The sequence below is a fragment of the Oryzias melastigma genome, linkage group LG21 (assembly GCF_002922805.2).
Source record: "Oryzias melastigma strain HK-1 linkage group LG21, ASM292280v2, whole genome shotgun sequence".
Taxonomy (NCBI): Eukaryota; Metazoa; Chordata; class Actinopteri; order Beloniformes; family Adrianichthyidae; genus Oryzias; species Oryzias melastigma.
Genome location: NC_050532.1, coordinates 26,282,104 through 26,307,201, shown reverse-complemented (window position 1 = coordinate 26,307,201; position 25,098 = coordinate 26,282,104). Strand labels below are relative to the sequence as shown.

The 25,098-nt window shown below is 38.7% G+C and overlaps 1 protein-coding gene and 1 long non-coding RNA gene across 5 annotated transcripts in view; one reads left to right on the top strand and one right to left on the bottom strand.

Annotated features, from left to right (window-relative positions):
- ralba (v-ral simian leukemia viral oncogene homolog Ba (ras related)) overlaps positions 1–2,997 on the top strand; it is a 16,611-nt gene extending 13,614 nt beyond the window's left edge. For both annotated transcript variants that reach the window (XM_024286156.1, XM_024286157.2), the window contains 2 exons: positions 514–691; positions 2,037–2,997. In XM_024286156.1, coding sequence (XP_024141924.1) covers positions 514–691; positions 2,037–2,159 — 301 coding nt within the window. In that variant the 3' untranslated portion in view covers positions 2,160–2,997. The remainder of the gene's footprint in view (positions 1–513; positions 692–2,036) is intronic.
- Positions 1–10,864, bottom strand: part of LOC112154910 — a 14,185-nt gene extending 3,321 nt beyond the window's left edge. For 2 of the 3 annotated variants that reach the window (XR_002920727.2, XR_004949917.1), the window contains exon 1: positions 8,854–9,174. This is a non-coding gene — a long non-coding RNA (uncharacterized LOC112154910). Of the gene's footprint in view, positions 1–8,853; positions 9,175–10,721 lie in introns of those variants that run through there. The other variant, XR_004949916.1, reaches the window with a different exon arrangement.
- Positions 10,865–25,098: the final 14,234 nt, after the last annotated feature.

Below are 25,098 nucleotides of genomic sequence, written 5' to 3'. Positions count from 1 at the left end.
TTTTTTTTCTTTAAGATTATGTGATTCTTTTTTAAGCTCTTAAGACATCACATTTTCGGTTTTATTACCACAGTAGTTCATTTTCTTAACTTTTATTTCTCAGATAAATAAAACGGGTAAATCAAAGGACAGCTCGGGTCCTAAGGAGCTAAATCACAGAGCTAGCATGTAGCAGTTAGCAGCAGCTGCAGCCGTCTGTCTGTCGGCAGCCAAAGAGCTTAACGTGAACAAGGAATGATTTCCGATCACATGATTGGATCAGGACTTCCTTAGTGAAAAGCTTTTGTGTTTGAAGCGTTTCTGGAATCGTCTCCACCCGTCAAACGTTTCACTCTAACCTTCAGCTTCACATCTAGAAACTCTTGTTCATCCCTTCCTGAGCTGTGAATTGGAAATGTGGGTGAGCGTCTTAAATAAAACGACGTTTGACTCCAGCTCTGCCGTTCATCAGGACTCCCGTCGCATCATTGTGTGAAAACGCCGACAATCAGACAACGCGCTGTGTGTTGACAGGGAGCAGATCCTGCGGGTGAAGGCGGACGAGGAGAAGATTCCTCTGCTGCTGGTGGGGAACAAGTCGGACTTGGAGGAGCGCCGGCGTGTGTCGGTGGAGGAGGCGCGCAGGAAGGCGGAGGAGTGGGGAGCGCAGTACGTGGAGACCTCTGCCAAAACTCGAGCCAACGTTGACAAGGTACGACTGCAACACGCCGCGGGGTTAGAAGTGGATCTGCGTGAGCATCAGCTCCTCTCAGCTCTGATTCCTCCTGCAGAGTGTGTTCTCCCATCGGTGTAATCCAAAGGCCCGGGTCATTAACGTCCCGCTCAAGGTTTGCATTACAGCTTTGGTTTCACAATGGTGACCTCGTAAACGAGCTGCAGATAGAAGAACGTCCTCACACTTTACATTAGGAACACACAGTCGTATCGGTATGAGCAGATATTCTCATGATCAGTTTCTGAATTCACACTGAATGACTGTTTTGCTTCAGCACACCTGCAACAGACTTGATTTAACGTGTCGGCCCGCGGAGGTCCTTTAAAATCTCACAGATAAAATACTTAGACTGCTTGTGAATCTTTGGTCCTCAGTGTTCACTTTCTGTTACAATCCACTGTGTTAACGGGTCGGTTTTGACCCGTGTTGTAAATCAGCTTTAAAATACACTAAAAACAAAAAGTCATAATTTAATTTTTTTATCTTATTAGTCTTCCTTATACATGGAAATGTTGTTTTATTATTGATTCTGTGGGTCTCGGAGCCTTTAAAGAATAAGTCTGACTCTAGATTAGAGTAAAAGCAGAAAAATAACTTCAAGAAAATCATAAATAAAACAAATGTTACTGTTTTACTGGAATTTTACAGAAGAGTTTAGATCTCTGAAATTAATTGCTTGATCTATTTTTTATTTTTTAAATGATAAACTCTAGAGCCTCGGCTGAGCTAACAGCAGCTCACTGACCGCAGTAGAAAACATTACAACAGGAAGAAGTTTGACTTTAATGTCAGACACGCTGGAATTGTCTGACTTTTGCTATGTTTATACGATTATGCGAGAACGGAAATTTCAGAAACGTAGCTGGTAGAAAAGCTCTTCTGCAGCGCCACGTCTCATAGCCAAAGCTAATGCTAGCGTTAGCATTAGCACAGATTAAAAGGGACATTCAGTGAAGTACTTGTAACCTTTGTTTAACTTTAACCTGGTTGTCAGACAGAAATAATCCAGGACTCGTCTATAGGAAGCAGCTGTTCTCCCTGAAATCAGATGTTGGTGAAGTATATTTGACCTTCATGATCCTAAATGCTGCAGAAGTGAAAGCTCTGCTCTCCTCAACTGCCTTCAAAACTGTTTTACACGTTTATCAAGAGTGACATGCAACCTTCAGACAAAAGGTGGCTGACATTCGAGCGACCAACTCGATGACATCTGCTGAGCATTCATAGTCATTTGGAGTTTTAGATCATTCAAGTCTTTTGTGTTTTAGAGATGTCCTACAGAAGGAGACCAGTCAGGTGAAACATGTCTGTCTGTCTGCAGGTGTTCTTTGACCTGATGCGAGAAGTGCGAGGCAAGAAAATGACCAAAAACAATCAGACCAACGGAAACGGGAAGAACAACAAGAGAAAGAGGCGTTTCCCATCTCTGTGCTGTCTACTCTAAACACGCCACGGACGGACGGATCCACCATCAGACTGGGATGCTGGGAAACTGGAGCCTGAAATGACTTTGTCTTTCAGCTTTTCATTGAAAACACTTTTTATGTTAAAAATCATCATCTAAAAAACGTTGCCAGTTTAAAGAAGTCCGACCTACGTGGCTGCTGGGAGACGGCCGGACTGCAGTGCCTGAAGACTCTCACTGCCAGACTCGACGACTGCTCAGCACTTTCTCCGACCTGCTGTGTGTGTGTGTGTGAGCGCCGCCGTTTGTTCAGTCATTCATCCTCATCGCAGAGACTCGTCACCCATTTACAAGAAAGTCAAACGCTGCTGCTCTTTCGTGAGTCATGTGACCTTGTTCAGCTGTTGAGCTTTCATGTGCTGTGAAGTCCATCCAGGCTGGTTTCTGTCTCTGCACTGACTTTGATGGTTTGATGAATTTGGATCTGGAGCTGAATCTGATGTTCATGGTTAACTGTGGCGATCACTTCCTGCCGACAATCGCACGGCCGGCCCAGCCCTGCCTTACGGTCCACCACTTCTCATTCACAACTCTTCTTTTCCCTAAACAATGCACTACAAGCCCTGGGGGGGCGGGGCTTCACGCACACTGGAGATTCTAAAGCAGATTTTGTGCCAATTCAACTGCAATCCTGGTTTGTGGATTCGCGGTGTGAACACGTTACTCAGTGTTTGTGTTTCAGGAGCAGCTTCAACGCTGTGGGAGTGACGGTGAATCCGATGTTCGCATCACTGCCAAACCTTTTCCTCGTGCCATGATTTCATCACCTTTTACTGTGAAAACGCTTCTGCTGAATAAAAATGCCTTTACTTTGTAATCACTGGTTCTTATTTTGCACTAAAAATCCTGCAACGAATTCTGCTGCAAATGTCCGTCTGCTGCTGAGTGGAGAGAAAGAGAACCATTTAGTCGAGTTTCTTACAGACCAGAACCCAACGAGATCCTCAACATCCATTTTATCGTTTAAAATGCACAAAATGTAAGCTTCTTTGGCAATTAATCATTTATTTATACTTTTAGTTTTTAAATATTACAATAGTTGGATTACAACTGCGTCTATGTGTTTAGATAACAGTTGTCAGGGGTCAGCAACCTTAAACAATAAAATTTGGGTTCGTTTTCTTCTGATCAAAACCTAGAAGGAGCTGAATAGTCTTATTTTAGCCTTTAAGAAACTTTTTTAAAATAATAAATATGAATTATGTCTATTTATGGCACAAACAAAAGCAAAAATATATGAAAAGCCTAGCATCTCTCAAAATGTGAATTTTTCCTCTTTTTTTCCCCTACTTTTCAAAATAAAAGCTGCTCTGTGCCAAACAGGATTAACTCAGTGAAGCTCTGGACAGCTAGTAACCAATGTTGTGCAGCATAAGATAATGTGTTTTTAACTCATAAAAGACCAAACTTTTAGCCAAAGTTTTTCTTTGCATATAAAATCTGTTCATTCTGGAGGTAGAGTTGATCAAACAAGACGTATTCATGTCAACAGGATGTAAAAACCTACAGAGTTTATCATCTATGTGAACCTCAGAATCAGTTTATACATTTAACTAATCTAAATTAAATAAATGCTAATTGAGTAATCCTTAAAAAAATACTATTTATTTATTTATTTTCCCCTCTTTGTCCTCAGTAATCTCATACTGCTGGGTTTTGTTATTTTAGTTTGGAGTTGGTAGTCTTAGTTTGTGGGCTTTGTTTATTTGTTTTCTTTAGGAGGAGCTGCTGACTCAGACGGTCGACATGTCTGGGTCAGCATCTCCATGACTTATTTTCTGTTTGACCAAGGATCCACCATGGAGAGATGAGAGCCTCGTGGATCTGGAGCCGCAGGTTGGAATAACCTGAGCTTTTTATTGAAAACACACAACTCTAAATCATTTTCAATAATTTTAAATAATAATTTGCTGAAAAAAGTTTAACCACTTTAGTGTGACTAACCAAAATAAAAAAAACTTTTAGTGTTTTATAAATTAAAAACACAAATTTAAAGAACATTTTTACAGAATTTGACGGTAAATTGTTTTTTTTTTTGGCTTAGATGTTAAAAATTGAAGAAGAAATGACAAAACTTAACTAATCTCTTATTTAATCAGCATTTTTCATTAAAGCTAAAGAGCCACAATAAGGGTAAAAAGGTTGCAGACCCCTGTTGTAGGTAACGACAGCGTCTTTGTTTCTGTCCACATGTCCACTTTACTGTCAAACTAGCAGTGAGCTGTGCGGTGAAATGTCACGGTTTCATTTCCTGGTTCCTCTGGGCCAATCTGTGACCCAGTTCAGCCGCGGCGCTGTGCCGATTCCTCCTTTAGCCAGCAGGAAGAGCAGCAACAGCCTCTTCCTCCTCATATTCCACCTCCACTTGTATTAACCTCCCAACCTTCAGTTACACATCAGCACTGTAACCGCATCCTTAAGATGAGGCCCGAACCGGCGCTCTCATAGCGGAACCCCCGGGGTGGTTGCATCAGAGAAACTCATTTCACACGGCGGCGGCAGGGTCGGCTTCATCGCCAGGCAAAGAACTCGCCATACATCACTTTTAAAAACCACTTTTCTAGTGGAAAAGTGGAGCTGCCGTTCCTCAGTGTTACGCAGAAAGACGACATTGCCACAGATTTATAGCGTGACGCTCCTCTGTAATTAAATGTGGAAAACGCGAGCATGCGGCCCCTCAGGGGGCGGGATTGACCAGACAAATTCCTGCTGTATTCTGGGTTATTTGCATCAGTCAAATGTGAGCATAAAGAAGGAGTGTCAAACTCAATCGCCTGAGAGGGTAAAATCCAAAACACACCTTAGGTCACGGGCCGAACAGGATAAACATTTTTTCAACACTAAAACTACATTTTTACAACTTTAAAACGGTAACTTTTTAACATAATTATGTACTATATATAGCATTTGTGATAATGCTAGTGTGAATGCTGTAAGCTGAATTTGGCTGCTGAAGATGCTAGTGCTGATAGTTGAAGATGCTGAAATTGATAGCTGAAAAGGCTGAAGCTGATAGCCAGGTAAAATATTAGCTAAATGCCAAATTAGCTTTGAAAAACTGAAAAAAAAAACTTAGCCAAAAAAGCTAGCATGTAGCTGAAAAATAGCTAAACTTAGTAAATGCCAAAAAACTGAAAAAAGCCTAAATTAGCCTAAACAGATAGCGTGTAAATATTAGATAAACTCAAAAATAGCCTAGAGAAATTTAAAAAGACTAAATTAGCCAAAACAGCTAGCATAATTATGAAATATAGCATTACCTGCGATAATGCTAGCATGAATGCTGTAAGCTGAATTTAGCTGCTGAAGATGCTAAAATTGATAGCTGAAAACGCTGAAGCTGATAGATGAAAACGCTGAAGAAAATATTAGCTAAATGCCAAATTTGCTTTAAAAAACTGGAAAAAACTTAGCCAAAACAGGTAGCATGTTACTGAAAAATAGCTAAACTTAGTAAATGCCAAAAAAAAATTAAAAAAAGCCTAAATTAGCCAAAACAGCTAGTGTGTAAATATGAGCCTAACTCCAAAACAGCTTAAAAAAATACAAAATACAAAACCTGAATTAGCCAAATAGAATTGGCTAGCATTTAGCTGAAATATTAGCTAAACTCAAAAATAGCCTAGAGAAATTTAGAAAGACTAAATTAGCCAAAACAGCTAGCATAATTATGAACTAGAAATATAGCATTACCTGCGATAATGCTAGCATGAATGCTGTAAGCTGAATTTGGCTGCAGAAGATGCTAAAATCGATAGCGGAAAACGGTGAAGCTAATAGCCAGCTAAAATATTTGCTAAACTCCAAAACAGCTAGCATGTAGCTTGAGAAATAGCTAAACTTTAAAATAGTCTAAAAAAAAAAGTTAAAAAGCCAAAATTAGCCAAGACAGCTAGCATGTAGCTGAAATATTTGCTAAATTTAAAATTGCCTTAAAAAATCTTAGTAAATCCCAAAATAGTCCAAAAAGCTAGCAAAATGCCAATATTTAAAACTTTAAAACCGTAACTTTTTAACATAATCATGAATAATAAAAAGGCAGGAATATTAATCCAGAATAAATCAACTTAAACCTTAAATAACTTTAATATTTTACTCTCCATAAAAATATATTTAGTAAAAATTATACAAGTTAGAAATGAGCACAAGACAACATCGGGTCATTGATAACAATAAAACAAAATGATCTGGAGGGCCAGATAGAATTACCCAGAGGGCCGGATCCGGCCCCCGGGCCTCGACTTTGACACATGTTATAAAGTGACCTCCATCTCCTTTATTCCGAGTTCTCTGATAATTCTTGCAGCGATTCTGTATTTAGTTTCATCTTTCCCAGCATCAGCTGGTCTATTTGGTTGTGATGTTTAAACATCGCTCACGTCCTCTAATCAATCCGCCATTGTGACTCCTTCCTGTTAATCTTTGCTGCCACAGAGATAAGAGCTGTTGGCCCCGCACTGTATATTTACAAGTATCGATCAGACTGGGCCAACACCAGGTGAATCCTTAAATCAGCGTTAACCTTTAGAGGAAAGAAATACAAGGGGGATTTACAGCGGAGACCCTCTCTCCACATTCACCTCATACTCCACATAAAATACACTAATCCCCCATAATTTATATGAGCGCTGAAGCTGGCCAAGGCTGGAAGCCTGTGGCAGCATTTCCACCTGAGAGGCTGAACATGTCACCGCACAGATAAGCACATTTACCTGCCTGAAACTCCCCCGTCTGCATTCCCGCTCTTCTAAGTAGGCAGATTAGGTGGTCTGTTAAACCCACAGGAAGGCACTTATTTAGAAATACATGAAAGGGCAAAGCGAGCCGGGCTAATGACCGATGCCATGTCACCAGTGCACTCCAGGGTTTTTTATCATTCTGCAGAGAGGGGCCCCGTCCTCTGAGTAACCCTCATTATATCTGAGCTAATGTTGGGGATGAGGATGTTCAAGTGATAAAGCACCATCACAGTCCTTCATTATACAGAAAGAGAAACGGACTCGCTGGGATTGTGCTCGACCTATAAGATAAATGCAGCGGACTGAGAAAAACTCCTTTTTTAGCGACTGTGCCAGATTCTGAGGTGCTGTTCCCTCTCTGGCCAGCAGGTGGCAGTCTTGTTATGCTGCAGCGCTCCCCACACTGAAAGGCTTCAGTCTCATCTTCTTTCTCTATAAACATTTAGAATTCCTATATTTTCTTTAAATACAATAAGCATCTATAAGTAAAACATTTGAGCTTTTTTGACGATGCTGATGAGTCAACAAGCTTTAGTTTTCCTAAAAGAGTCAGCTGTGAGTGCGTTCTCTGCAGCAACCGCTCCAAACTGCAGCACAAATGACGGAGGAGGGAAAGCCTATTGCAGCAGTCTTCCTCGGTGCCTTTATGTGCCCTCTGCAATGTGTGTCAGCCTCCATGATGCTCATGCTGGGGGCAAACTATTACCCCCCTGCAGCACCGTTCCAACCCCTGGAATTAAGTTTCTAAAGACTTTAATGAAGCAGCACTCAGATGGGAAAATGTTCACATCCTGGGTACAAATAACATTTGATTTTCCTAAAACCCTCATCGCTCCTGATGCTTTTGCACAAGCTGCTGGAATCCATTTGTCCCTCTAGAGAACGTGTCAAAGTCAAGGCCCGGGGGCCGGATCCGGCCCTCCGGGTAATTCTATCCGGCCCTCCAGATCATTTTATTTCACTATTAATGGCCCGATGTTATCTTGTGCTGATTTCTGACATGTATAATTTTGACAAAATGGAGAGTAAAATATTGAAAGTTATTTCAGGTTTAAATTGATTTATTCTGGAATAATATTCCTGCCTTTTTAATAATGATGTTAAAAAGTTACAGTTATAAAGTTTTAAAAATTGGCATTCTGTTAGCTTTTTGGACTATTTTGGTTTATACCAAGATTTTTTTTGTCTATCTTGGAGTTTAGCTAATATTCCAGCTACATGCCAGCTGTTTTGGCTAATTTAAAATTTTTTGGAGTTGGAAATTTGTTTTCTTTTTTTGAGTTAGGCTAGCATTTACACGCTAGCTTTTTTTGGCTAATATAGGCTTTTTTTCAGAATTTCAGGCTATTTTGAAGTTTAGCTATTTTTCAGGAACATGCTAGCTGTTTTGACGAAGGGTTTTTTTTTTTTTTTTGTCGATTTGGCATTAGCTAATATTTTAGCTGGCTATCAACTCCAGCGTTTTAAGCTATTAGCTTCAGTGATTTCAGCCACAAATTTCAGCGTCTTTTGTTTTGGGTAATTTAGGCTTTTTTCAGTTTTTTAGGCTATTTGGAGTCTAGATAATATTTAAGCTTGCTATAAGCTTCAGCTTTTTCAGCTATCAGCTTCAGTGTTTTTGGCTATCAATTTCAGCCTCTTCAGCATCCAAATTCAGCTTACAGCATTCACACTAGCATTGTCACAGGTAATGCTATATATCTAGTTCATAATTATGTTAAAAAGTTAGTTTTAAAGTTTGTAAAAAAAAAATTAGTTTTATTGTGTTCAGTAAATGTTTATCCTGTTCGATCTAAGGCGTGTTTTGGATTTTAGCCTCTTGTGCGATTGAGTTTGACACCTCTGATTTAGAGAACGTGTAGCTTCATTTTTTAGCCTTCAGTATCAAGATGTTTAATTGATAAACACAAAAAAAGATTTCTTCATGCTTTTACCGTGTTTTAGTCTTTGGATCTTGAAACTTTTGACCATTGAAGCTGTTAACCGGATTCCTCAGCACCTCCCAGACACCTCGGGTGGGCATCAGAGCTTGATGAGGCTGAAACCTTCCTGGCAGCTGAAAGAAGACGAAGCATTGATCAAATCCTGTGCAGTGTTATGAAATACAGAGCAACTCCTAACAGAGGGGTCTGGGGGCATCTTTCCCCTGATGCTCCTTGCAGCACAGACAGGTTTTACACATGTGAGGCACAAGCTCATTAGCAGAATTTGCTGCAACACTTCAGTTAATGAAAGAACCGTCTAGCAGCTCCTCACACCCTTCTTTTCTCCACGCAGATCTGCTGATGTCCTCCAACCTTTTGGATCAGCAAAACAACTCGTGCAGAGGAGCATCAGTCTGAACCGATAAGAGATGACACCATGATTATTTAAAGACCAATACTGTTGGTTTTGATTTGCAGAGTAATTGCAGCGCGCCGCTCCAGCTCTGTAATCTCACGAAGGAGGACCGAGGCTGCTACCTGAATTAATGCGCCTCTAATTTAGTTTGCTGGAAGCAGAAAGCTTAACGTTTTTCTTCTCTTTCAGTTCTGACAGTTCATGTTTACAATGGAGTTGATGCATCACTGCATAAAAATGTGTATTTTGTGGGTCTATTGCAGTGGTTTTAACTCTGTACTTTGAAGTCTGCGTCATGGTTGATTAGAGACATCAGACAAACTTGTGTTTCAAGGATCGGAGTCGATTTTCTTAAAAGTTTTTCGAACTTGTGCGACTTTATGAAATGACTCAGATCACAATTTTTTTTTTTTTTAAGTGGCTGCAAAATAAGCCCACATCACCACCCCTCCACTGCCGTGCTTAACAGTAAAAGTGACTTTAGATCTTAGCATTCTCAGTGGTCTTTTAAAAAATGTCCTACAAGCGTTTTGAGTTGTTGAAGTTTTTGTGATGAAGACGACTCAAGTGACTGAAAAAAAATCTGCCAATACGAGAATCCAAAGAAACGCTTCTGTGTGTGTCTCAGTATCTGTGTGATTTTTGTATGTTGGATTAATTTTCATCTCTACAGTCTGTTCAGATCAAAAACATGATCACAATTATTAATTGTGGTGTTTTATTGTAAAAAAATGATTATATTTTGGAAATAGAATTTCTTGGCGTGACTTCCTGCCAGGATTGACGTGAATCGCTCATGGCTCGGGTATAAAATAGACCAGACGACGAAAAGGTCGTTGAACGGTGCCAACCACACCAAAGGTTAACAAGGACATCGAATGGAAGCGGCCTCCATTCCACGCCGCTTCACAAAGCTACCGCGTCTGATGTGAGAGTTGTGTAAAGATACATTCAAATTCACGTCTGCCGCTTCTCTTTTGACGCCTGTCAAATTTACTGCTTACATGTCTGTCGCGGAGCAACCGCCAACATTCACCCGTTGCCACATCATAGAAAACATGGATGATGTTGAGCAAGTAGCTTGGGTTTATTTGTTTTAGAGAGCTACAGAGAAAGTCTGAGTTCATCAGGTCTTTCAGAGTCTCTCCCGGTGCGGTGTATTTCACCGATTTAAACATTCCTTCCGTCCGTCGGTGACCCGTTGGAGCATCAACCTGAGGGAGGGAAAATGAAAATAAAACTGGGGGATCTTTTTATTGTTCTCTTGATAAAAATATTAAAAAAATCATAACCTAGAGCAATTGCATGCACTACAACGGCACTAGCAGCGCCACTCTGGGCTGCCGTGCAGCTGACCGCCGGCGGGCGGGTATTGCGGGCTCTGCTGCCTAGGGACCCCACATCCTGGGTAATAGACCTTGTTAGCTCTGACGGGCACCTGGGCAGCGGCGATCGCTATTACCTCTGCTGAAGCTGGGAAACAGAGTTCACTAGCTAGCTAAGCTCCCCACCGGGCGGTTGGCTAGCATAGCCGTCGATCCAGCTTCATGGGCTCTGTGACGGGCCTGTGAGCGGTCCAGGGCGTATCCCGCCTTCGCCCAGCAGTAGCCGGGACAGTCTTCAGTAACCCTGTGGGTTAAGAAAATGGATAGTTCGGGATGAAAATCCTGGCGGCCATATTGAATCTCCTTTTCTACTCTTTGATCTAGTCACTGAAAACTTCACGTGCCCAAAGCGGAGTCAATGATTGGTTGACGCACAAATCGGACCGCACACTGTCAGATTGCGTCTTTACATTGATTTAACATTGAAACTTGACACCTCCACTGTGCTGGCTGCGTCCGGTGTGAATGCAGCATAACCCTCCGCTTATTTCCCATGATCCCTTTGTTTACACTCTCTCCCACTAGCTAACATCACCCCACAACCCCAAGACAACATTAGTGGTAGAACAAAAATGGTGATCAATATCGGAGCTACGCGGCTGTACAAAGACGTTCATGGATCTATTTGTCTGCAAGTGGATGATCAGAATGGAGCAGAGCAGGAAGATTATTTTCTGCCTAACAACTACAAGCTTTTTCAAATGGCATTTTTCATCCTGATTCACTACAATTTGAACCAATGAATACTAAGAAATACTGTTTTAATCTTACATTTCTTACTAAATGTCCTCAATCATAATAAAAAGGCCTCAAAAACATGATTTTCATTGGAGTGGGTCCTCTCGACAGCCCAAAACACCCATAGCGACCATACGGGTCAACGACAGATTCAGTCATTGTGGTCAGACTCATCCACCAGTTTGGTTTTCTGCTGTTTTTAAACATATTTAGTATAAAGTGGAATTTGGATCTCAAAAAGAAGATGTTGACCCATTTTTTTCCACACAAGATATTAAAAAATGTGCATTGCGAGGGATTAAAGCGCATTTTCTTTTAGCGAACATCAGATCCGACGAAGTCCCCTCTCAGCTGGTTAATTAACTCCTCACACAGTCGTCAGGTATCTGCAGTTTACAGCGTAGCGTGAGCGTGTAATTATGAAGCCGTATCCACTGTTAGCATAATTACATCTTTCACGACCAGCCGCAGCCTGTTGTGAAATAACAAAACTAATCTTGGGCTGTTTACTTTGTTTTCCAGCTTAACGACAAATGCAGGAGAGCTGCAGAATCCGCTGGACACATGCAGCTCCACAGACCAAAGGAGAAAATGTTCAGAATGTCGTCAGTTTGTTACAGAAAACGGAGAAAAAGTCCATGATATGACAAACATGGAGATTTGTGTCTACTTGCTGATGGTAGGACTCCGGCTCGCAGGAGTGGCTGGCCTTGTTTTGCTCTCATTTATAACCGTTTGGCAGCAATAGGCCTTAAGGCGTCGGCAGACAGTAATGAATTTTTCTCCTGACATTGGCAGCGTGACGGCTCCATCGCTCTGCAGGAGAAGCTGCTCATCACTCTCATCAGCATCATTATCAAGAAGTAGAACACAAAGGAAACATGCTGGAGGCTGCCATGCATGGACGATGAGGGTGCAACGACTAACTCGGAGTGGCAGCAAAAGTACTTCTGCAGGATTTAGAGAGGAGTACGTAATTAGCTCTTGATGAATTTATAATCAGCAGCAGACCTGAGAAGACGACTGGATTCAGAAACTTTGACATTTTTCCCAAGAAAGAGTGAAGTGAAACTTTACCCCAATTTGAAACAACACTTAGAGAAAGTATTAAAAAATAGAGAGAATTTATGAAGCATAAATTTCATCAGAATATGGTGAAGGCTTATAAAAAACAAGCAGACTACCATTGTATCGGATGTAAACAAACAAGAGGCCTTAAATATCTGCCCATCATGCCAAGACTCATGTTTGGTAAAACCCCAAATAACAGCAACAAATTAGCTTTCAAACACGGCGGTGGAGAAATAATGATGAGGGCTTGTTTACATCAACACCTAGGAGTTATTAACTGTTAACATTTAGACCTTGTTCTGCAGAGGTCTGCAACCTGCGGCTTTGGAGCCACCTGTGGCTCTTTAGTTAAAATATATATATATTTTTTTTTAATTTGAAAAAGTAACATTTTAACGGATCAGGTTTATTAAGCAAAAAAAGTAATAAAAATCGGACATTTTTCAACTCCCTCACACACAGTTGAAGGACTACATTACCCATAATGCTCCAACAATCCATCCAGCAGTTTGGCTTCATATTTTACCAAAACTGAAACATTTTGATAGATGTTTGAGTGATGTTTACCACGGAAAATCAGTTTTAAGTCAGTAGAATTTAAGGTGCACTTTCTATTTTTGAATAAGGATTTTACTTGAGAAAAACATGATAAGGGTCACTTCATTAGCATATGGTTTTGTGTGTTTATTTTTCATCACTTCTGACATTTCACCACCTACTACTACATATTTCATTGAGACGATTTTATGTGGCACAAAATGTCTTTTATTTTGAAGGAAAGCCATGTAGACCTCTAAAGATTAAGAAACTATTTCATATTAAAAAAAAAGATATCTTCTCTTTATGTTTCTGTTTCATTCATACTTGAAAAAACAAATTTATTTGTATGTCTAATAATAGTAACAACAACATAAATACAAATCTTCTGTTTCTAAATTTGTGGTTCCTACCAGGATGTTGTCAGTAAGAAATCATCAATCACGTGTTGCAACAACTAGGTTGAGGTTTAAAACTTTAAAAAACATAAATTTTTACCATAATTATGAACTTGATATAAAGCATTACCTGTGATAATGCTGTAAACTGAATTTGGCAGCTAAAAATGATAGTGCTGATAGCCACTAAGATGTTAGTTAAAACTCCAAAATAGCCAAAAAATTCATATTAAATGGCAAAATACTCCAAAAAGCAGAAGAATGCCAATTTTTAAAACTTTAAAACCGTAACTTTTTAACATAAATATGAATAATAAAAAGGCAGGAATATTATTCCAGAATAAATCAATTTAAACCTTAAATAACTTTAATATTTTAATCTCCATAAAAAATATATTTTGTCAAAATTATACAAGTTAGAAAATATAAGATAACATGAATAAATAATAAAATAAAAAGATCTGGAGGGCCGGATCCGGCCCCCGGGCCTCGACTTTGTCATTGTGGTTTAGCGATTCTGAGATAGATCTAAAAATAAAAGAGCTACATATATTTTTTTAAAGAGGGTAAGAGTGTCTTCCAAAAGCATATAAACCATCTACATATCTGTAACAAGTTGTTCATATTAAAGGGTTTCTTTACTCCCCGATGTCAAATTCCACTTTTATCGTATCGTTGTTTGCTTTTAATATTCAGTTGGATCCGACCTTTGATTAGTTTGAAGTTTTTCTCTCATTTTTATTTCCCTAAAAAAAAGTTTTGACTCTAAAGGCAAACAGGGCTTTTTGAAGCAAACACAATCCTTTTATAATGAGCCCAGCACCAAAAAGGCTCCAATTAGGTTCAAGTCACAGTGTTGGAAAAGTTTTCTCTACAAAAAGACGAGCAGTAGAAAGTTTTAACTGCTTGAATGTTGAACAATTCTTATTTATTTTTTTAGGTTTATAAACTGCAGAAAAACAGTTAAAGAAAGAAATAAAAAATAGAGAAATCATCACTCTTACAAATCTTCGGTGGAGTTGCAGCTTCAACTGAAAGGGGCAATAATTACAACACGTGATGGATCCTGGCAGCGCGCTCGTGCAGCCATGACGCCACATAAGTCACGTCAAACCGGAATGAAAGTAACGGTTCTTCAGAGGCCATTTATATGGAGAACAGCGGCGTGCCTCAGTGTACGCAGCATTCATCTGAAGCAGGCGTATGGGCAATAATTGCATGAGAAACTTTAATTGTTGAGAGCGCCATTAGAGAAAATGAATTCCTTCAGAGCAGATGCAGACAAACGGCTGTTGCTATTGTTTGCATGCATGGATTTACTTGAATTTTTAATAAGGAAGCTTGATGGGTTCACAGCACCGCCTCTGGCATTCTGCCTTTTGACTCCACTGATGAGCGGAGACGTGATGACCACCCCGCTTAAAATGCTGTTTGCTCTTCGAGTGCTGCCAAACGACCCGCCGAGGCGAGGATCTCTGAAGGTGCCCTTCATCTGCCAGGATCAAGATGCTGCAGATCCCTTCTGATTCCTGTTTGAGGGAAGTTCACCGCGGAAACTCCTCGATTCTCACTTCCTGTCGCTGAAAACTCACTTCTGTGGAGAGTTTTAGAAATGCGCCGACATCATCGAGAGAAATGAGTATCACCATGATTTATGCGTGCTTGATTTGTGTGCAACTCTGGATTTGTGTGTAATTCTTGATTTGTGTGAAACTCCGGATTTGTGCATAATTCTGGATTTGTGTGCAACTCTGGATTTGTGCGTAACTCTGGATTTGTGCGTAATTCTTGATTTGTGTGAAACTCTGGATTTGTGTGTAACTCTGGATTTGTGCGTAATTCTGGATTTGTGTGAAACTCTGGATTTTTGTGTGCATAGTTCTTGATTTTTGTATGCTTAATTCTTGATTTTTGTGTCCGTATTTCTTGATTTTTGTGTCCGTATTTCTTGATTTTTGTGTCCGTATTTCTTGATTTTTCGTGCTTAATTCTCGATTTGTGCGTAATTCTTGATTTGTGTGCAACTCTGGATGTGTGTGTGCGTGATTCTTGATTTGTAAGTAATAGAATACAGTACATTATGTGCATAACTACAACAATTACAAAAAAATTCAAAAAATGCAGCTTACACATGCAGAAATTAAAATTACTACTAATTACACAGGAAAATCTTTAAAAATTACACACGAATCACTTCTTACACACAAACCTCAGTTACGCACGAATCTGTGGTCAGTCTTATTTCACGACTCTCAGATTCGTCCATCAGTGATACGTTTAAATACTACTAGAATGAGGGTCATCAGAGTTTGTACTTTTTTTAATATAGTAATTTTTGTACTTAATAATCATAATGTATCATATGAGTTACAAATCAAGAATCATAAATCGCGGTGATACTCGTTTCTCTCCATACGACTCAGCCCTCCAGTCGTATGGACTCGGACCTGTTAAAGTCATTCCAGTCGTCCCACCTGCCCGTTTCTCCTCCAACACTGACTGTTCTTTTACCGTCCGACACACAACCTACTGTCGTCCACGAGCTGCAACGGTTTCATTATTAATGCTCATGCTGTTTTCATTGGCTCAAAGCTGCGCGGCAGGTTTCGTCTATTACTCTGGAACAAACATGCTATTTCATCCATTTTTAAGTGCTTTATCAAATGTGTGAATGGATGTTTGTTTGGAAGGTCTGACCCAACCAGCCGCTGTGGGATTGGCTCCAGCTCTGATCTCCATACTAATCAGCAGACTTTCTCTTTCCCAATTACTTCACTGGCCTGCTGTACATCCGCAGCCATCTCCCCCGGGGGGCCGGGCCGGACTCAAAGAGGCATAACATTTACATAGCATGAGCGGGGGGGCGCCAAGATTAGATGGCAATTATTTAAGAATGGGAAAGTAAAAGTAAGATATCAAACAGTTAAAGCGATGCAGGTAAAGTGCTTTCCATTCCGGTCTCCTAGGATTCTGATCAAAGAACAGGCAGCCCTCTGCTCTAGTTTGTATTGTTATGTCCAAAGTGATTTATCTTTACTGTAAGGTGCATCGACTGCGCTGTGCTGCTGAGCATGAAAGATTCAGGGATTCAGATTGAGTCAGAGATGCAGCCTGCCTGCTGAGGGAGGCTTTATTCTCCATTTCACCGGATTCTCCGTCTCTGACAATCAAAACCTGCTGCGTCTTTCACAGAGAGCTGCACGGCAACTCCAAATGTTGCTCTTTACAGGTCAGCCCACTGTGCTCAGAGACTGAGGGAATGTGCACAAGGCTGTGGACAAATGAAGCCTGATGTGACCCACTAAAACCTTTGAATACGAGGTGTCAAACGTGGTTTTTATTGGAGAAATAGAGCAAACATGGAGGCCGTCTCATTGTAAATCTATAAAGATTCACTCTAAGGAAAACAATGTTTTTAACATGTTCTGGAGCGTTTTTCGGATGAGGGAGGACGTAAATAAAGAAAATTAAGCTAAAAATTGCACTTATTTTTATACATTAATAATCTACTATATGTTTTGAATATATTTATAATAATCTGATACAGTTCAAATACTGTATATTTATTAGAGAAATAAGGAGATTGTTAATACAGAGTTACATGGATTCTCTAGAGAAGTTCTAACTAAAATGTTCAGATCATTAACATTGTAAACATTGTTCTGCTTCTCCTGGAGGACGTTTCAGTTTGGCCACTAGGTGGCGATCGCGCTGTAGCGTTACACCTTATTCCAGAAGAAGAAGAAAGAATGAGCAAAAAACTGAGTTTTAGACCACAAATGTTTACTTTAAAAGATATTTCCTTAAAAGAGATTGAAAAATTCATATAAAGATGTTTATTTAGTCAGCAATGTATATTTAAGCATTAGCATTAGCCGCCCTATGAGAACATCCTTTAAACGTTAGCATAAAGCTAGCCGACTTTAGTTTTATGTGCTAAATCGATTCATATTTTTATGAATCGATTATTGATCTATTTAGCTTGAATCGATTTTCCTTTTGGATAATTGAATATTTGTGGTGTCGCTCTGAAATTGCACAAAACTGATGGATTTTGAGTATTTAAACTAAACAATCTGTATGCAAGCTGACACTTAAGAAGTAAATAAAACTTCAAAATAAAAGCTTCATTCTGCTGCTGTTTGTGGATTAAAAAAATTAGAATGAAAATCATTTTCCGGAATTAGGTTCTGAAAACCATTTTTTAAAATAAAATATAGGCAACAATTTAAATTAAACATTTTAAATACTAAATTAAGAATATTGTAAAAGTTTTGGGAAAAATTCTATGACGTCATGTGACTTCGTCTAAAAAAATGTTCATCTACAGTTTTGGTATTTTAACTAGTCAGTTTATAAAACATGTTTTCTGTTGGAAACACTTTTCTTAAATGATGGTGATTAAATATTATTTTAATTTTCATACATCCAGTGAAATGATATAATTACAGCAACTATTCAGGTATGTTCATGTGAAATTATATAATTATATAATTTTATAATTATATAAAAAGAATCATGGTTTGATCTGTGAACGGCTGATCTTAATCTATGAATCATATCGGATCTCCAACGATCCACAGCCGTGTTACTTCTGATCAGATGTTAAACCAAAATAAGATTAAGACGATAGTGTTTCATCAATTTAAGATGAAAAAATTAACTTTTTTTGCAGCCACAGAAATGTGAATTTTAATCCAATAATCCAATAATAATCTTAATAGGAGAATTTAAAATGATGTTTTATAAAATGACTGGTTGTTAGTAGGAAAAAGATTATATGATTTATGATCTCCACCACTATCAACAATAAAATGAATACATCCTAAAATGCTGCTCAGAATGAAGCTGGAATCGTGGGTTTGGGTTTATGTGACAGATTTCCCGATGATTTCACTTTTTTTTTCCAGCCACATTTCCATGACCCGGATCTCACCCGTCTGTCTGCGGTCTGCTCTCCTGCATGCAGAAGTGATGCTGATGTTAAGAGGTGAGCGGAATATCAACAGCCTTAAAACAGACCGCCAGCTTAAAAGGACATTAAACAGGTGAAACAGGTGGTTTTTAGTCAACTTATAAACTTAAAACTCAATTTATATTTAATGATTGATCCGTTATCAAATAAACCTAAAGGAAGGAATATTGTAGTTTTAGGAGTTAACGATGAATGTACTGTCAGGTAATTTTATTGGTTCAGAAATAAACATTTAATTAATACAAAATGAAATAAGTTTTATTAATGATTGAAAGCTTTTAATTGTTTGTATCAGAGAGCTCACATCTGTATTAAATATAACATTTTTCTCTAAAGTTGAAAAAAAAATATTTAGCAATATCTGAAGATTCTTAGTCATCTGAATTGTTTCTGTGTTATTTAAATTTTTAAAAATCAATTGTTTTATTATACTTATTAAAATGAAATGTATTTTTTATAAAAAATATTTAGACAATAGGTAAAATATTTCTTTATTTAACCAAAATATGAAACCATTATTCAATCAAAAATGCAACAAATCTTATTTATTTCACAATTTATAGTTTTATAGCTCATTTATTGATGTTTTATTGAATTGGGTCTTCTCCAAATGGGTTAACTGAAAGTCGGATCCATTTGACTGCAGACATCGTCTCTGTAAAGGTGGTCCAAAGCACCTTAAGGTGGAATTTTCCACAGAAGTGAGGAGGCACGATCGCTTGCAAAAGCAATAACATTGATGATGTAATGCAAACATGACGGATGTCAGCCACTGTAATAACTCACTCAAAAATGTAAACTATCGTAGAGGACCAAAAAAAAAATCAGAGATAAATTTCTATTTATGAGACGTTTTTCAACAAAAATAGTGCATATTTCTACCTAATGTAGAAATATCAGGACATTATGAGCATCAACCAGAGAGAAGTTTAACCAGGCCAGAGGTCTGCAACCTTTAACACTGAAAAAGTCATGCAGGTCAGTTACTTACCGACCAAACGCCATCAAAGTCAAAGTTTAGAAAAAAATCATGAATTCATTTAAAAAATTTAGCTTTTAAAAATCTACAATAATTCAATGATAAGAGTGTTATTTTTTATCTGTAACTATTTCAACTTTTTTCACTTTCAGCAGAATAACAGACATTTTGCCTGAACTTCTTACGACTCGAGCTAATATAACCTCACAGGGCCCCAGTTAAAGGGTCACCAAACCCTAAATCAACTTCTTTTGCTGTTGACCTTTACAATGGGACTTTAAAAGTGCTGTTTATTGCCAAATTTAAGAAAAAAATAAACCATTTTAATGAAAATATGGTCAAAAACTGTATGTATGGTGCCCCCTGCAGGTTGAAATGAGGTATTAGAGTTCCACGTCATGATCTGTATCTCCAGTATTGATAACAGTCCTGTTCTCCAGCCCCGCCCCTCTGACTGGATTTTTAAATTTCGGCTGTGGGCGGAGTCAGCCTCCAACTTCCCTGTTTGGTTACCCTTTAAACAGAATTGACTGCTGTTGAAATGGAACTCAAAATGTGATGTTCACAGAGATGGACGCCAGGTCCTCAGAAGTTAATTCAGTTCTATTTATACAGCCAAATATTAAAACAAAGCTCTCTCAATGGGTTCACACAATCATAAAAATTCACAATTATTAAAAACAATACATTTTAAACTAATACAGGAAAATTATAAAATATTAACAGCAGAAGTTGGGATCGTCTCCCAGGACGGACAGGTGAAAAAAACAGATGCAGCCTGGAATCCACCTGGAATCTCTCCAACATGACAACACATGAATCACACTGCACCAACCCTCCAGATTTCTGTGAATTAAAAATGTGAGAAAGCTCATTTAAACATCATCAGAATAAATTTGGTGCACTCTCATCCTTTTTCTGCTTTTATTATTAAAATATCAACGTGACAACATGTGTAGAATCCCTTTGTAATTTTTAGACATTAATAACTTTGTCTTTGGACAGCAACTAAACACTGTTGAGCAGCAGAAGATCAGGATTTTTGACCATAGATTAAACCTTTGGTTATTAACACGACTAATAGGTGAGTAAAATGATGCAAATGATCTTGTACATCTAGTGTGTTTGTCAGAAAAGGACAGACAAAGTTCTATTTTCATGGTATCTCTATTATTCCCCACATTTGGACAAATGCACTTATTTACACAGATGCTTGTGAGGCTGCTCAAGCAAAAACAATTTACACGAGTTGTTGTAAATATTCTCTAAACGCACCTGTCGGTTTGGAAGGTGAAACAGTTTAGGTTTTGTCAGGAGAAGAGGAAGCTTTCCTCCGTCAGACGCTCTATAGCTCATCGGAAGATGGGTGTAACGGATGAAAATGTGTGCCAAAGAGCGCCTTAGCAGAATGCTGATTAGACAGTGGAATAAAGTGGGATTTATTGCAGGCATGAGCTCTTCATTTATCCTTTGTACTACGACCATCCGGTTGGTTGTCAGGCTTTGGGATGAGGCTTTGTCTCTGTCACAGAGCTTCTGTGTAATAGGCTTTTTCCTTTTTTTTTTTTTGCTCCACTTGCAGAAAAGACTTTAGAGAGACGCTCATGTCAGCCTCTCACTGGTCTGTCACTGCAAATCAATCCAGTATGACAATAAAAACGGTTATTAGGAAAATGTGAACGTTCACACTCAAGAAAAGAGTTAAAGATCACACAATTTATATTCGTTTTTTTTTTTAATTATTTTTCAAATCACATTGGAAATTATACAAAATACATTAATAGAATCAAACCAATAAATATGTTAACAGATTTTGTCAGAAAAGTAGGAAGATGATGTTTGGATTAACTGTACTGCTCAGAGAAAGTGTAACAATATTTTTAATGATATTTTTTTGAATGATCTCAAGCAAAAAAACATCTGTCGTTGCCTAAATCCACTAATTCAAAATTCCTTAAATTGTTTATGTTGCTCATCTCATTAAATTCATGTTTCTAGAAATTCCACTTAAAATTATATTTAAATGCAACTAAGACTCATTGTCTTTACTTAGGGTTAACATAATGTAAATAACTATTTATTTGGCTTTTACTTCTTTATAGCTTTATCTTTTCACAATTATGAACTTTTGTATCTTTACAGTGAATTCTTTAACTTTTAGTCACAGCATTTGTGACCATTTATGACTTAATTCTTTTAACTTATGTTTCTGTGTGCCTTTTATGTCAAGCATCTTGTGTTCTAAAAGGCGCTCCTCAAGTAAAGCCTTTAGCTGCATTTCATTACACACGTGCACAACATTTTATTAAAATTCCAGAAATGTTGAAAAACACACACACAATTTTGCAATTATACTATTTACATTAAATCATAATTATGTGAACAAACACAAACTAGATAAATTCCGATTTCTGCAGCGGTACTATCGCTTATCGACATTTTACCATAGTCCAGGTAAATACTGGATTCTGATTGGCTGCTGGGTGTGGATTTCAAAGTCATAATGCGCAGATCGGAAGGGCGGAGTCTACCGAACCTGCCGGAAAATAAAACAAAGATGGAAGTTGATTGTTGATCTGTGTTCTAGCTTCTCACTAAAGGCTTAACTAAAAAAGAAAAAAAATTAAAAATCCACATTTGTCCGAGTCTTCCTTTCAAATGTGCAACACTTCACTGCTGCAGTTGAGTTCAGTGTCAACCGGCTCAGTGGCGTGTTGCCATGTTACCGTGACAACAAGCCGCATCACGTGCAATCTAAACCAAAGAAATAACGAGAATAAAGTACTACATACTCATCGTAGATTTACGAGATTCAAAGTCATAAATTTAGCCTGTGACTTTTAAAGTAATAAATATACGACTTTGTTCTCATAATTTAGCAGTTACGACTTTTTTCTTGAAAATTTACGAGACTTAAAGTCGTAATTTTAAAAATAACCTTTTCTTTATAAAGTGGCCCTAATACTCCGTCGTACCATCCGGTTGTTGGTCATGTGACTCATTTATTTCAGTGTTTCCACTGCAGTTTTGCAAAATACGCCTCAAAAACTTTGTCCTCCAAGCGAAAAAAAAAAATGTTTTCACTAAATGCAATTTTCAAAAGAAATGTTCATGTTTACTTTAGGCAAATTTATCATCACGAATCCAATGTGTGAAATTTCATAGTCAATGGAGACAACTATTGATTGATTACAATGGATATTAACAGGTTTTCCAGCAGATTTGATCTTTTTTAAAGAACTGTTGTAAACACAGTTATGAGTGTTTTTGTGGTAAATTCCTGTAACAAAGGCTCCATCTCACCACAGATCTATAGAGCAGAGGGCAGCAGCAGCAGAGCATCTACTGGTGCAGCAAAATCCATTTTACATGCAGCAGTTATTCCTGTGCACATCCTCACTCGGTGCACCAACACGTCCGTCTCTCAGTGTGGAAGCTCACCGGAGTAAAAACCTGTCAAGTCTTCTGGGGACAGTAACAATCCAATAACTACCGTCAAGAATACCTCCTCAGATTTAAATCAATGAAACGGATTTCTCCAATTATCTTAAACTGAAACATGAATCCTGATGAATTTGACAAGGATTTATTTGTGTTTTTATCTTAAATGATGCAGATAGATGAGACAGTTAACAGCTTAAGAGAAGCGCCCGACGTGTTAACGGAGGAACGATGACTCCCGGATCTCCTGGGAATTTTCATAAACTCGGAGCTCATTTTCTGGCTGAGTGCAGTTTTGGACAAAAGTCTTGAAAAAGCCGCTCAGTCAGGGTAAGAGTAGGAAAACTGAGTGGCGGCCATGATAGCTCTTCCTTTGAAAAACCATTAGCCGCCAGCTGCTACCCTGTCTGTCAGAGCGCCGCTCTGCAATCTGCACAGCCTCCGTGTGGAATAACCTTGTTTACGGCGTCTGCCTGAGCAGCCCCACCACAACTTGCTTAATGATTAAAAAGGGGCGGAAGAATGAGAGCAGAGACTCTGAGGTGGGCCTTCCTGACTGCTTTGTGACCGCGTCGTCTCCAAAGTTTGTCATTAATCACACTTTTGTGTCGGTTTGGTTGCAGCTGTGAGGAGCTCTCATCTTTGGACTCCTGTCAGTGGAAACAGATTCGGGGAGCCTGACACGATCAGCGGGACGTTATCAGCCGACGAGCGGATAATAATTCTGCTTCCTGTACATGCGCTTAAATTGACTACACAGATAATAAATGAACCCTTGAGCTTAAGCAGCAAATAGGATCTGTGTGCAGCTAATGATGCATATCTCCATGTGTTTTTTAATATGTACATCAGACACATGATTGTTGTTTCATTTATGTAATCATTTACTGTAGCCATCGCTGCAGTGGAGTCCTTCGCTCCAGTAATTGTAAAAGCAATTTCCTCCTGTGATATTTTAATATAAAACTGGTTTATGAAACAAGATGAGCTACGAATAACCCAAAAGTTTGAGAGATTTCAACACATTCACAAAGCCTCAATCTCACATCAAATAAAGTGTGTTAAATGAGGAAACACAATAGCTGCCAAAATTATGCTTATTTTTTTAAGCATCTTCACCAATTTGACATTTGAGGATGTATTTTTGTATTGTATTGTATTTTGTATTGTATTGTATTTTTTATCTGTTGTTGAGACACACAGAGAGCAGTGTGTGTGTGTTGTGATTGTTTAATTTCATCTCTAAAGTAAGTTTAGAATCACATTAGTCAACCATTGTGTTTTATTGTGAAAAATCTGTTATATTTTGAAAATAAACTGGATTTTCTCATGTATCTTGATGTAACTTCCTGCCAGAATTGACGCGGATCGCTCACGGCTCACACACAAAATATACCAGATGGCGAAACGAGCCTTCCGTGGTTATCCGTGCCTGGTGTGGACCACACCATAGGTTTACAAGGGCTGCCGAACGGAAGTGGCCTACGCTCCGCGGCGCTCCCACGGCCAGTGTGAACCAGGCGTGAAAAGAAAACGATAAACTTACCAGAAACCACATCAGCAGGAAGGCCGTTTAGCTTCGATCAAACTATATTTTATCAACTTAATGTTTAAATTTCCCTTTGTTTATTCAAGTTTTAGCTGCCACACAGACGGTCTCACGTCTGACTCTGGAAAACACTCAGCTACTGCAGAGAGCCAAATTATGCCGGGCCGCATGTTTTAATCTGTAAAAATCTAGATAATTTAGTCATAATCTGCTATGTTTTCAGACGTTTTCAATTGTTAATAGTATTTTTGACTTTGACGCCAATACATGTGGACACGCCCCCTTAACCTTTTCTCAGTTCAAGTCCGCCACAGATCTTCAATGAGCATAAAAATGACTTTTGTCTTTGTAAAAACATGAACTTTTTCATGACCATCTTCCAGTCTGGAGTTACAGAAGAGAAAAATATGAATTTCAGTGAGACTTTACATGGAAGTACTTTACAACAACCCACTTTGACAAGTATCACAGCTTGTAAAAGCCTTTGGTATCTAACTAATAGCCTTTCAGTTCTTGCTTGAGGGATTTTTCAGACATTCCTCCTGCAAACAGCTTCCAGAGTGGCCGGGCTCTGGGGTCATCTTGCATGCTCCGCTCTTTTAACATCAATGCACATGTTTAAATGATTTTTTTGAGGTGTGACAGGGGACTCTGGGGCTAATGCAAAAGCTTCAGCTTTTAAACCAGATCACAGCAACCTGATGAAATGGCGGCAGCACAAAGAACGGCCGATTCAGCTCCTCGCTAAGGAGGTGAAAGTCTGCAC